This window comes from Salvia miltiorrhiza, chromosome 4 (assembly GCF_028751815.1).
Source record: "Salvia miltiorrhiza cultivar Shanhuang (shh) chromosome 4, IMPLAD_Smil_shh, whole genome shotgun sequence".
Taxonomy (NCBI): Eukaryota; Viridiplantae; Streptophyta; class Magnoliopsida; order Lamiales; family Lamiaceae; genus Salvia; species Salvia miltiorrhiza.
In genome coordinates this window covers 46,001,727-46,015,500 of record NC_080390.1, presented here as the reverse complement: position 1 = coordinate 46,015,500, position 13,774 = coordinate 46,001,727, and the positions used below count along the sequence as shown (strand labels likewise).

Sequence of the window (13,774 nt, the reverse complement as noted above, 5' to 3'; positions counted from 1 at the left end):
CGCGGATATCTGTTACCCGCGGGTAGATTGACATCCCTATTCTTTAGATAGATTGGTGTAAAAGTGATAGTATCTACTATCTTGTTGTTGTAAAATCGATACGTTTCGAATTATAAGCTCATCAATAACTTATACATGTTCATAAAATTTAATAATAATTAGAAAACTCGTGATTAATTTAAATTTATAATTTTTTTGCACAATATGTACAAACTATCTCAAATTAACTGTATTTAATTACTATATAATATAAATTTCATCTGCATTTAGTTATACATTATCAATTGTAATAAGGAGTTCAATTAAGAAATTGCAATTTCAATTCACTATAAAAAAGTTAGTTTTTGTCTCCAAGGTAACACCAAGCAGTGCGAATTTCTGAATGTGAACAGTGAGGTATAGGGTTCAAATCACACCCATTCCTCTCTCCAAAATCAAAAATATAAAAAGTTAATTTTTCATTTGTATTACATCGATACCAATCATATTAATTTTATATTTATTTCATTTTGTAACTTAATCATCGTTGTGGGACAAATGAAGTATTATTCTTTAGAAAAAAATGGAGGATGAACGTAATATGATTGATACCTTAATCACCCACTCTTAGAAAATTGTTGATTTATCATGTTTGAATCTAAATCATAGTATATTAAAGGGTTAAGTATCAAATAAGCCCCTTAACATAGAGACTCTTATCACGTTTAGATCCATATAGTCGAAGTTGGTCCAACTAAATCCTCAAACTACTTAATTTCGAATAATCGGGCCCTCTGCCTTAACGGTGAGTTGACGCCGTTTGTTTTCAAAAAAAAAATTCTTTTTTTTTTTGTTCAGCACTTCAAACACGGATACCACCATCTGGTTGCCCTTGAGAAGGTCCAACGCCATGGCTAGTGTCTCGTCCATCGCTAAGGCCGTCACAATCAACACCATAAACAATTTCATCACAGATTGCAACAAGACAAAAAAGGGTGAAATAAAAAATCGTTTGCTGATGGATCCGAAGAACTCAAAGCAGTCGCAGGAGATGGCAAACCACAACAACAATAGCAGCAACAACGCTAAAAAAATCAAAGGTGCAGAGATGAAGGATTTCCAGATTGTAGTGGCGGAGAAAGACGAGTCCTAAGAAGCATGCTCTGGCTCCGAATCGGAGCTCCAACAAAGATCGTGAAATTATAAAACGACGATTAGATGTACGAGCGATGGTAACTGAAATTGAGGGGAGAGAGAGAAAGATAGGGGTGAGGGCGAGCGGTGGTGGCCATGGCTCCACCTGTGACGGTCGCCGTTGCCAAGGAAGTAGGAGGCGACGATTTGGGGAAAGGGGTTAGGGCCCAGTGTTTCAGAGTTTCAAAGGGAGTTGGCGGCGCTCATCGCTGATGAAGGAGAAGTGAGGGAGTCGGCGGCGGTGGCGCTCATCGGCGTTGAAGGAGAACGAAGATTGAGTATGAGAGATTGTATGAATATGTGTTTGAAGTGCTGAACAAAGAAAAGAAAAAAGATTGAAAACAAACGGCGTCTACTAACCGTTAGGGCATAGGGCCCAATAGTTCAAAATTAAGTAGTTTGAGGGTTTAGTTGGACCAACTTCGACTATAGGGATCTAAACGTAAAAAATGCCTCTATGTTAGAGGCTTATTTGATACTTAACCCTATATTTAAAAAAAAAAAAAACTCATCTAAAAAAATGAAAAAAAAAATAGATTAAAATATAGTAATTAATTAATCAATTGTTTACAAAATGAAACACTAAGGGTGCGTTCTCTTTGGTTGTAAATTTATCATGGAAAATGAGGGACAAATAAAATTTCACCTTTTAAATTCATCATTTTTTTCCACTCATTTTCTATTTGTCCCTTACTCATTCTTCCTTTACACTATAAAGGAGGGATAATATTATCCCTTCAAAAATAGGTGTGATTAACATTACTCCCGCCAGTCCCAACAAAAGCGGTGTGTATTCATTTTTTAGTTGTTTCAACGAAAGTGGTGCATTTCTTTTTTTGATAATAATTTTACACTACAAATAATGTGGACCCACACATCTTTACATATTTTTACACTACAATCTTATTCTCCTTAAATCTCGTGCCGAAAAGAAGCGCATCGCTTTCATTGAGACGGAGAGAGTATGACTCTTTTATAGTGAAAATGAGGAATGAGTAAGGATCAAATAGAAAATAAAGAAAAAGAAATAAAAGATTTAAAGAGCGAAATTTTGGTTGTTCCTTATTTTTTTTGATGAAAATTGGAATAGTGAAAATACAAATACTATTTTAAAATATTTTGTTTCTGGTACTAAAATTGGGATAGTGGATGTTGAAGTGGATGGATATTGACCATCAGCTTTTTCTCACAACCAAACCATACATTATTTTCCAAATGGAAATGGAAAATATCTGAAAGCTCCGCTTTCTTCCTCCTCCAACCTCGAACTGTGTCCATGGCCGCATTAGCCTCTTCTCTCCATTTATCAGCACCACTATTCAACTTATGTAGCAGTAGCAGTAGCAGGGCGAAAGCTCATTCAAAGAAGCAGAATTTGAAGCAAATTCATCTGAGAGTGAGGTGCAAAGGGAAAGACGATGAAGACCCCTCAGTTCCTGCGTGGGCCCGGCCCGGTTCGAAAGAGCCTCCTCCGTGGGCCCGGCAAGAAGCCCAGAAAGACACCTCGGGCTTTGAGGTTCCGTTCTACGTTTACTTGATCGCATCCAGCATCACCGCCATTGCTGCGGTAATTGCATTCTTACTTGTTATTTACCTTTGAGACTTTGCATTGAGATTATTTTTCAAGGGTATTTTTGGTTGCAGATTGGATCTGTTTTTGAGTACGTGAATGAGAAGCCAGTTTTTGGAGTATTGAGTTCAGACAGCATATTTTATGCTCCAGTGCTGGGATTCTTCGTATTCACCGGCATCCCCTCTTCTGTAAGTTCATGAGATAACTATGATAACATTCATCTTTGATTTCAACAAAACCAAAAGGCATGGTAAAACCTAGGAAAGACAATATAGCATATCAGAAAATGAGGTTAGGATTAGGAAGGTATATATAGTTGTGCATTACTATTTTCTTTGTGAGATTTTAATAAAGTGTAGTTTTGTTATGATGGGAATGTTATGCAGGCATTTCTTTGGTACAAATCCGTTGAAGCCGCTAATAAAGAGGCGGAGGAACAAGATCGGAGGGATGGATTTCTCTGAACTTCAACTATTTCCCTTTCTATCACATCACTTCTCTTATATAGGAGTATCAATTTTGTGAATCACCATCCACCACTTTTCTTTCTCAAACCATTTTTGTCATGAAACAAATGATCATAACCCATCCCACTTTTATAATTGTTGTTTACTAATGTGGATTGGAATATCCTGAGGCTCATAATTTCTACAACTTGCTTCATTCATATTCAATTCAAAGATATACTAGTGTGTGCTAATCAATCTTGATTAGTATAAATGTGATGATGGGTAGATAGTTAAAACATATGGTTGAGTATTTGAAGGATTAGATGATCAAACAAATTCAAAGTTAATCAATAGTAACATTAAATTAAATGGTAGATTAATCTATCACACATAGTAAACAAGTCTTGCTTTTGGGTGGATATATTTTTTGCATGAAGATTCTTGTTGCTCCATGGGAGAAGAAGTAGTTTCAGGTTCTGGTTTAAGATGTAAGGGATGTTCCATTAAGGAGGATTGTTGACCTACTTGGATTGTATCATTCTTGAAACCTTGGTTTGTTGGTTTATGCCAAGATGGAAGATTCTTGTTTATCCTGAACAAAACATCAAGTCGTTTTATTGATTAAAAACCAAGTTCCCATTTTATTGGTGGTTTAAACAACAGAGCAACGTAGAGTTATGTCCACAAAATAAGGTATCTTGTGCTCTTGTTCCAATTAACAATTGGCTTAGTTTGTAACGTGTTGTCATTCGTCGACACCACCTAAGGGAAATGCATAGTAGGATCCTAATTATATATGAGTTCGCGTGGTCTGCACTAGGAAGCCACACTCCTCCCCTTATCCCACTTCCTTCCATGGCTGAAATCAAGCTCCCCGTCGCGGAAGACGAATGCCGGAGGACTAGCCTTGTGCGCGCCCAATGGCTCAGAGCAGCCATTCTCGGGGCTAACGACGGCCTCCTCTCCACCACCTCCCTCATGCTAGGTGTGGGCGCTGCTAAAGAGGATCGCAGCCTCATGATCGTCTCAGGCATTGCCGGAGCTGTTGCCGGAGCCTGCAGCATGGCCGTGGGAGAATTCGTCTCTGTCTCCACCCAAAGAGACATTGAAAAGATGAGTCTGAACAAGTCCAATGTAGAATGTGAAGATGTCAAGATTCAAGAATCTCCTGCGGCTCCGTCCCCAGCGCGATCCCCCTTCATGAAGGCGTTGGCAATGCGAGGGGATGAGGCCGAGGTGGAGGAGACGCTGCCAAATCCGTACAAGGCTGCTGGAGCGTCTGCTCTGGCATTCTTGTGCGGATCACTTGTCCCTATAGCGACAGCATTGGTATTTTCCAAACAAAGGACGAGGTGCGTCGCCATAGTAGTTGTCACCACTCTGGCTCTGCTCGTTTTCGGTGGGGCCGGGGCTCGGATCGGCGGCTCCCCGGTTCGGATATCAGCCCTCAGAGTTCTAGTTGGAGGTTGGATTTCGATGGCTGTCACCTACGGATTGCTCAAGCCTTTGGACAAAGACCATGACTAAACCTTATCTATTTCATCATACTCTAATACTTACAAATATTAGAATGGCTGTAAAAATGTGTGTCTGAATACTATGGTCTATGATATATGCATTGAATAGAAGAAAAAGAATTACTATGGTTGTTATTACTTGTATGAGCATAGTATAGCAAGTGGTTTTTATTGGAGGCAGAATGGATATACCCAATTTTGATTTTACTGAGAACAAAATATAGGGAAAATGAAGAACAATGATTGATCTTACTTAAAATAGACAATTATACTTATTCTTATAAAAACATACTGTAAAAAATGCCTATTTTCTATATTTATAAGATGTCAGTGTTTACAATCTTAACTTCGCTATTACTATATTGTTCAATATGTTAACAAATTTATAGTGATTATAGATTGATCGTTTTTAGTTTTTACTAGCCTGTCTTTTAGGTCCTGAATCAACAAAACACTTCAAATATAATAAGATAGTAGCCATGCTTTCAACAGAAAATCCCACATCGTCATGGTGCTTGATTATACCTTACAATCATTTGGTGCAGGAAAAATTAAGCTTAATTTTATTTTACTAGTGAAGTAAGATTACTGGATGTTACAATTTGCGAGTAAATTTGGTTCTGTAAATATTTTCGACGAATGAATATTGAGGTGAAAGTTGAGAACCGTCAACAAACTTAAACGCAAGTCTTTCTAAATGACGTAGCTTGATATTAAGTAGATGACACTACAGGAACACAAAAATATATTAATGAATCAACAAGAAGTGAGACAAGCAACCATAGAAGTTCTAATACATTTTTGTGTTCATATAGTGTAATCTAAGTAATGTCCAAATTCGTCGTTTATAAAAACTTCTTTTTAATCCACATATATGGTTCAGACTTTCACATCAATATTCATTCGCTGAAAATATTCATCGTTTGCAAAATTAGAGAATATATGAAAATTTATATATTTGAAAATAAGATTTTATGTTTGTTTTATAAGACCAAAAATGTATGTAGCCAAACAGTGTTAGTACCTCTTTAACTCTCTTTTGACTGCAATATTGATTGTTTCATTGTGAATTTTTGATAGAGTATAACTAAATTTGAATCATTTTTTCGAGTCTATTTATATTTCAGACTGAATGAATTGGAATTCAATAATATTTTGGGAATTTAGAGTAGTCAGAGCGGGACTCGTTAGCAGACTCAAGTCGTGCTCCAGCGAGCCCTGCCCCCAGGCTCGAGAGGGGGTGCTCTGAAACGAGACGAGCGCAATAAAGCAATCAAGACCCATTAACCAATAGTTAAAAACTTAAATCTAATATCCAATTTTCTTTTTTGAATTAAATCTAATATTCATTGGATAAAGCAAATTCTTTGCTTTAATATACATATAGATATAGATAGATTTATTTTGATTGTTTTCAATTAAAAATCATTAAATATGTGGTTCTCATATTTACGATTTTACTATATTACCCTTTTAGTTTTTTCTGGTAGTTAACTAATTCTTCAAGCAGTGGTGTACACACACATAAATACGCGCCGACTCTCCTTTTCGAAAAAAGAGGTGGCCGAAAAAAGCCTCATCCCTCAAAATTAACACAGAAATACTTGGAAAAAGGGGAACTATATAAATAAAAATCGAATCTTGGAGCTTTTCCGTCGTCTTTCCGTCCCACCACGGCCCTCTCTCTCGTCTCCGGCCTCTCTCCCTCCGACTTCTTTGGAAAATTTCCAATTTCCAATTTAAAGGTGATTACTTTAGATCCACCCTCTTTATTATTTCCGAGGATTGAGATCTTCCTGCGTAGATGTAATAGTTGTAAATTTTATCTGAGAACCTGTATAAGAATTGCTTTATTTGCCGAACATGGATGTGAATTTGATGATTTGTTGAGGAATATAAGCGTTGCGATACTGTTTTCTGCAGGGTGCGTGAAGGGTTTATAGCAGATTTCTTAATTCTTGGGACAAGATTGATTCTTTGAGTTGTCACATTGTAGAAGTGGGAAAAGATTAAACGGAGAGAAATGGGTTTTACTTTGTTTTCGTCTTCAAAGGAGATTTCATTTTCTTGCTTAGAGAGCATTTCTCAGAACAGGAATTGGAAACATGTTTTGCCCAAGACTTTCAGTCGACTCGGTGAGCTGAACAGAGAGGAAAAAGGTGATGGTGTTGTGAAGAAGGGGTCTGTGTCGAGTCATTTAGTACGAGGACACTTGGAAGGGTCGTTTGTCTGGAAGAAACAGCTCAAAGAAGCATCATCGAAGCTGGATTTTGTACGCACGTTGCTGATTGATAACTATGATAGTTACACGTATAACATTTATCAAGAGTTATCCGTCATTAATGGATGTAAGATATGTCACTTGTTGCTGTTCCTTATGCTTGGTACTTTTGCAATATGTGGTGGTTGAATTGCAATTTTTGTCTGTTTATTTCTATGATGAGAAGATGCATTTTGTGTGTGATTATTTATAGAGTGATGCGATGGTAGTTTTGAATGTAAACTTTAATTATGCATGTATTTAAAGCTGGAAAATGATAGGGAGAATGAGGGACTGAAGTTAGTTTCTAATATACAATTCAGCGAGATTGGTTAAAGGAAGATCGGGTTATTGGATTTCTACAAGAGTGTTTTTACAAAAACAGAAGCTGGAATTAGTTTTGTCTTTGCATGATTACCTTCATTCACATCTTTGCTAACGTTATTAAATCAGCTAGATTATAATAGGTCTTTGTGTTAGTTGATTTTGGATGACAATTGCTTTGACACTACTATAAAAGGTTCTATGATAGTAGTCCCAATGGTTTTCTAGTCCAAGCAAGTCAAGCCTATGACTCATACTCTCTTTTTTGATGTGGATATTATACCAGTGCCACCGGTGGTGATCCGTAATGATGAGTGGTCATGGGAAGAAGTTTTCCACTACCTGTATGAAGAAAAGCTATTTGACAACATCGTGATATCTCCTGGCCCTGGTTCTCCAACCTGTGCTGCTGATATAGGTTGGAACTGAAAACTGCGTTCCAAACACTTTTACAATTTATATATTCACCATGTGAACTATTGTGTTTATTGGAATCATCGCTATCTTCCAAGCATCTCATATAGGAAGGCCAACATGCACCATCCTATGCATGAATTGCTAATCTTATTTTCGTTGTGTACAAACAACTCACCTTTGCAGCAAAAAAAATAGAAGCACTTAGCAAGGTGAAAAGACGAGTTTGTTGGATCTTCGTTGATGCGTTAGATTCTTAGGACAAAAACTAATCCAAGAAACATGAACTATTCCATCCGCATATTATGAAGTTAGCCAAAACTAATATTTGTGCAATATGTGTTATATTCAAGGTTAAATGTGTCTGTGATCTCAAAGCTTCAAAATCGATGCTTAATGGTGCTAACCTTTTGTAATCACACTTTTGCTGGATATAAAAAGAATATTCTCGTTTAAACTGGTTTGTAGCGAAAAAGAACTTCTGCTCTGCTTTGGAGCATTTGTGATTGCTCCAATATGTTATATCAGTCATAAAAACTCTATAGCCTTCTGTTAACATTTGATGCTGTTATTTGTTAATTTGTCTTGACTTTGAATTCTGAATTGTTGTTCGTTGCAGGAATATGCCTCAGGCTACTGCTTGAATGCAGTGACATCCCAATTCTAGGTGTTTGCCTGGGCCATCAGGTATATTTTGTCACCATAGCCTAAGTTTATAGTACGTGTTTTTACTTTTTACGGATTTCTATCTTTCTAATGTATGATAAAATTAAGCTTAGAGCCGATGATGTTCTGATGAGCCTGCTTGTACATCGACCATCAACTTCTTACTCGTTCAAATGTTTAACTCATTTGTTGACATGGGAAATTGTACAGGCTTTAGGTTATGTGCATGGTGCTCGGATCATCCACGCCCCCGAACCTATTCATGGACGGCTAAGGTAAGATATATGTTTGCTCTCTTTTTGGCGTGCTGAAGGTCTTAGATTTTGTATGAAGAGTCCTATCTTCATTCTTCAAATACTGACACAGTTGAAGGTGTTTGTGATCAAAACTAAAGTTTTCTGTAATATGGACTGCTGGATTCTTAAATCTATAATGCAGAGTTAATTTCAAAATTCTTGTGGCTGACTTGAATTATTTTCTTGCGACTTCTACAGTGATATCGAGCATAATGCTAGTGAACTATTTAATGAGATTCCTTCTGGACAAAATTCAGGATTTAAGGTGACAATTACATATCTTATCTTTATGTATGTATGAATTGGTAGTTCATGATGGTGTTTAGCATCTTGCATGGCTCTACTATAACATCACTGCGACATGGTGGAAATTGCTGAACGTCTATTGTGTTGACCTTATGCAGGTGGTCCGGTACCATTCTCTCGTGATAGACCCAAGCTCACTTCCAAAAAAACTTGTACCTATAGCCTGGACATCATCCCACGAAACAATCCCATTTCTTGGACTCCAAAATCTTGATTCCTGCCTTGATGGTTTTGAGAGACGAGGTGACCTGAAATTTTTTGCTAAATCTGTATCTACGAAGTCAGAGATGCAGACTAGCAATATTCTTATGGGCATTATGCACTCTAGTAGACCTCATTATGGCCTGCAGGTGAATGTTTGTCCCAATTATAATTTTTTCGACTTGGTGTAATTTATTCCAAAATTGATTTGTTTTATTTATTTGGTTGTAGTTTCATCCAGAGAGTGTTGCTACTTGCCATGGGAGGCAAATATTCAAAAATTTCGTAGAGATCACAAAAGACCACTGGTCTCAATTGAGATCATCCTCGGAAAGCATGAGGGACGTTTATTGTTCTGGTAATCTACATGAATAAATAAGACGAGTTTGTCATTTTATTCGTTTAGAATATCCAGACATGGAAACCACCGTAGAAATTGGTGAAAGTTGTCAATCTTGATTGGTGCTATATTGCAATATGTAATAGGAGTTTCCATATCCATGGTAGTGTGCCCTTTCAGTCGCTCTGAGCAGTGAACTTTACTTAGCGCGCATGCAGGTTCCTACGGTAAATCAACTATTCCAAGATGTAGCGAGGAGCAAGCATTTGATGAATGGATTTGGTAACCTGAAGCATGCCAGCCTCTGCAACTTAATGAAGTCATCATCACACTCGAGATTTGCAAAATATTTGAAGTTGCAATGGAGAAAACTCGAGTGTTCTGCCAACCAAGTTGGTGGTGCAGGAAGCATATTCTCCGAGCTGTTTGGAAGCCATCGTGCTGAAAACACATTTTGGCTGGATAGTTCCTCGACTGAGATGGTTTCCTTCTCCTTCCTCTTCTTCTCTTCTTTTCATTTTGTTCATTTAGAAGTACATATTCAGTTTGCATTTTTTTAATCTCTGATGATAAACCATCTTGTCTTTGTAGAACAGAGCTCGCTTTTCATTTATGGGGGGCAAAGGTGGATCACTATGGAAACAAGTGACATTTAGATTGTCGAATAAGAGGTTAGCCCACAATCTTTATGGTTAAAAGGTACGACTGTCTTAAACAATGATTTCACTTACAAGATCCATCTGTGGATACCAGTGGCGGTGATACGTCATTTACTCATGGAGGCTATATGTCAGTTGAAGATCGCGAGGGCTCTATTACAAACACTTATTTGCAGAAAGGATTTTTCGACTTTCTGGATCAGGTAATTCTCAAGAATCTGGTGTTTGTTACCAGCCTTCTCATGTTTTCTTGGTCTTACGTCCCTACAAAATTTATATTTTTATTATCTTTGCACTTATTTAATCGTGGTTGTTGGTTGCCCATAGTCCTATAATAATGAGTGTATGTGTCTTCAGACAGTCATTGGCTTTGGGTTTAGTAACACTAGCATATCATTGTGGCACGTATTTATGTTGTGAGCTATGCATTCCCTTGTAAGACTGCACATTGCAAAGGCTCTATTTGTGGGGAGTCGTATACTTTTATCAATTGGTTTGTGATATAGGGCAGTGCCATGTCTTACCCCGTGTATGCATGTGTTACTCGTTCGCCTGCATTTACACTGATACATTGCGTTATCTCACTCTTTCTTGCATTGCACATATATTTTCTTTCAGATTTGTGTAGGAAAATGCTTATCTGTATAAAGATTTAGAGGGTGTTTGGTTGAGCTTATTTTAAAGAGCTTATAAGCTCTTAGAGCATATAAGATGTTTCAAGAACTTACAAGAAGCACTAGTTTCTTAAGAGCTTATATGTTGTCAAAGTGTTTGGATAATTGAGCTTATAAGCTAGAGAGAGAATTTTTAGTTAGAAAGAGAAAATTGAAGAGAGAGATGAGATTATAATGATGTATGATTAAAATAAAAAATTATAGTTAAGTTATTTTTGCAAAATGAGTGCTGCTTATAAGATAATGAGAAAATAAGTTGGGGTAGAGGAACTTATTTTTTTGGGGAGCTTATAAGCTGTTTTAAAAAGTTTATAAGCTCAGCCAAACACCCTCTTAGTACCTCTTGGAGCAGTTTTTTGCACACATGGAGATTTGTATTAATTCATCTCTGTCTTCATGCTTCAGGAGCTCAAATCAATCTGCTACGATGCTGCAGATTTTGATGGACTGCCTTTCGATTTTTATGGTGGCTATATTGGTTACATTGGGTATGCCAGCTATGTCGACACATCTATTAACACGACTTTTACGAATATTCTGATTTACGACATAGACTTTTGATTTTTTGCACAAAAAACATGACCTTATCCAATTCCTAGTCAGGCCAAAGTGACATGACATACATTGACATCTACTGTCATACATTATTTTCGTCAAGATTTGCCTTAATCAACGCACAAATCCTAGATATATCGGTGTTGTAAATTGCATAAATTATAAAGGTTGTATTTTGGTGCAACAATTTAGAAGTCGTGTTGTAAACTGAAAAATTGTGTTAACAGATGCAATTAACCTTATAAATATGCATCCATGAATTATATTTTCATGATTGCATAAGCTTGATTGTGATGTTTCACACATAAACGACTTGTTTTTTAAGTGTCTGAGAATGCATCATTTGCATGCAGGTATGATCTTAAAGTCGAATGTGGCGCGTCTCTGAGTCGCCACAAGTCGAGCACCCCCGATGCTTGCCTTTTCTTCACGGACAATCTAGTCGTGATAGATCATCACTGCGATGATGTTTATGTCATGTCCTTACACGATGAAGGCACGGGCACGACTTCATGGATGGACGAGGTTGAGCAGAAGGTGCTCCACATGAAACCCCATCGTCGTCCAACAAAGCCCATCTCTGTTGCATCAGCAGGTTTCTCCCCAACACAAGGATTCTCAGCTGAGAAATCAAGGCAGCAGTACATCACGGACGTCGAGAAATGCCAGAAGTTCATCAGAGACGGCGACAGCTACGAGCTGTGTCTCACTACGCAGATGAGGAGAAGCGTGGGCGAGCTGCATTCCCTCACGCTTTATCTAGAGATGCGCGAGAAAAATCCAGCTCCCTATGCCGCGTGGCTTAGCTTTCCTAAAGAGAAGTTGTGCATCTGCTGTTCCTCACCCGAGAGGTTCCTGCGTTTGGATAGGGATGGCGTGGTGGAAGCGAAGCCGATCAAGGGAACCGTAGCTCGTGGAGCCTCTCCGGAGGTGGATGAGCTGCTCAAGCAACAGCTGCAGTACAGGCAAGTCTGCTAAATCAAGAAACTTTTCATTTTAGTAGGCCCTATAAGCATGACTTGTTGTATATATCATCACCTATGTATTTGTGTGAATATAAGGCTCAATTCTTTTATTAAGAAACTACATAGTGCAACATTTAAGTACCTCATAATTAATTGTTGCACTTTTGAATATAATAGACTACTTTTATCAAAATTTTGAATAATTTTAGATACGAAAGGATTATATAAAATAAGTATGGGGATTAGAATTAATATCAAATTTTTGTAAGAATAGCCACTCTTATAATGGTCTGTTTTTACTTCTCTTTGCAGCGAGAAGGACCAGGCCGAAAACCTGATGATCGTGGATCTTCTGAGGAACGATCTGGGACGCGTGTGTGAGCCCGGCTCTGTGCACGTGCCTCATCTCATGGAGGTCGAGTCCTACGCCACTGTCCACACGATGGTGAGCACGATACGGGGGCAGAAGCAGCCTGACGCCAGCGCGGTCGACTGTGTTCGTGCTGCGTTCCCCGGTGGCTCGATGACAGGTGCACCGAAGTTGAGATCGATGGAGATTCTTGATTCCTTGGAGACCAGCTCCCGGGGCGTCTACTCTGGGTGCATAGGGTACTTCTCTTACAACCAGACGTTCGACCTCAACATTGTCATCAGAAGTGTCGTCATCCACGAAGGCGAGGCCTCCATAGGAGCCGGAGGTGCCATCACGGCTCTCTCGAATCCATCCGACGAGTACGAGGAAATGGTGCTCAAAACCAGAGCACCAACCAAAGCTGTTATGGAGTATCAGAACAGCATTCTCTCTATAGATGATGAGCCATAGCGGAGCGCGATCCGATCCCACTAAGTTCGTCTTAGGCGATGTCGTTTGGCTTCGTGTTGATTCACCCATTATAGGAGAAATTGGTGTGCAGATCAAAGGCTCAAGCGGAACTGTGTCCCACACAAATATATTGAAGTAAGAAGCAATAGCTTCTGATTTGAGACCAAGTATCGATACGAGTTTGTTGGTATTCGAAATTTTAAGTCAAAATTACATGAGATTTTTTTTTAAAGATAAACGATTCTTCATTTTCTTTACTCGAGATTGGTCGGTAGAAGTAGTATTTAGAATTGTATCAGAAAATATTACTCCACAAATTTGAAGTAAAAACACTATGAGATGTGTTTTTTGGTAGTTGTGTCATTTTCTCTAGTTAGTTAATTGTACTTTCTTGCAAAGTGGAGTGGTGTAGTGATAATTTTGTGTATAAATTGAGTTTTGTGTGAAATTGTGATGTTTTAGGTGTGGAAGGAAAGATATTGACGTTAAAGCGTTTAAAGATTTTGAAGTAAGCTTACAATGATGCAAAAGAGAGTGTGCAAATCTTGCTAAACGTGGCGCACAATGAACCTAGGTGAC

The 13,774-nt window shown here is 38.1% G+C and overlaps 3 protein-coding genes across 3 annotated transcripts; all 3 read left to right on the top strand.

Annotated features, from left to right (window-relative positions):
• Positions 1-2,300: 2,300 nt before the first annotated feature.
• On the top strand, positions 2,301-3,376 carry LOC131023768 (uncharacterized). The gene is made up of 3 exons (XM_057953350.1): positions 2,301-2,740; positions 2,818-2,934; positions 3,133-3,376. Exons 1-3 carry the CDS (start codon positions 2,450-2,452, stop codon positions 3,208-3,210), a joined length of 486 nt encoding a protein of 161 aa, XP_057809333.1. The 5' UTR covers positions 2,301-2,449; the 3' UTR covers positions 3,211-3,376.
• A 674-nt stretch (positions 3,377-4,050) lies between these two features.
• Positions 4,051-4,722, top strand: LOC131023512 (vacuolar iron transporter homolog 2-like). The gene has a single exon (XM_057953055.1). The coding sequence runs from the start codon at positions 4,051-4,053 to the stop codon at positions 4,720-4,722; it is 672 nt and encodes a 223-aa protein (XP_057809038.1).
• A 1,514-nt stretch (positions 4,723-6,236) lies between these two features.
• Positions 6,237-13,549, top strand: LOC131023767 (aminodeoxychorismate synthase, chloroplastic). The gene is made up of 14 exons (XM_057953349.1): positions 6,237-6,457; positions 6,636-7,060; positions 7,583-7,714; positions 8,330-8,397; positions 8,587-8,651; positions 8,871-8,937; positions 9,077-9,328; positions 9,411-9,537; positions 9,727-10,001; positions 10,111-10,190; positions 10,273-10,381; positions 11,258-11,340; positions 11,761-12,372; positions 12,685-13,549. Exons 2-14 carry the CDS (start codon positions 6,736-6,738, stop codon positions 13,193-13,195), a joined length of 2,706 nt encoding a protein of 901 aa, XP_057809332.1. The 5' UTR covers positions 6,237-6,457; positions 6,636-6,735; the 3' UTR covers positions 13,196-13,549.
• The last annotated feature ends 225 nt before the right edge of the window (positions 13,550-13,774 follow it).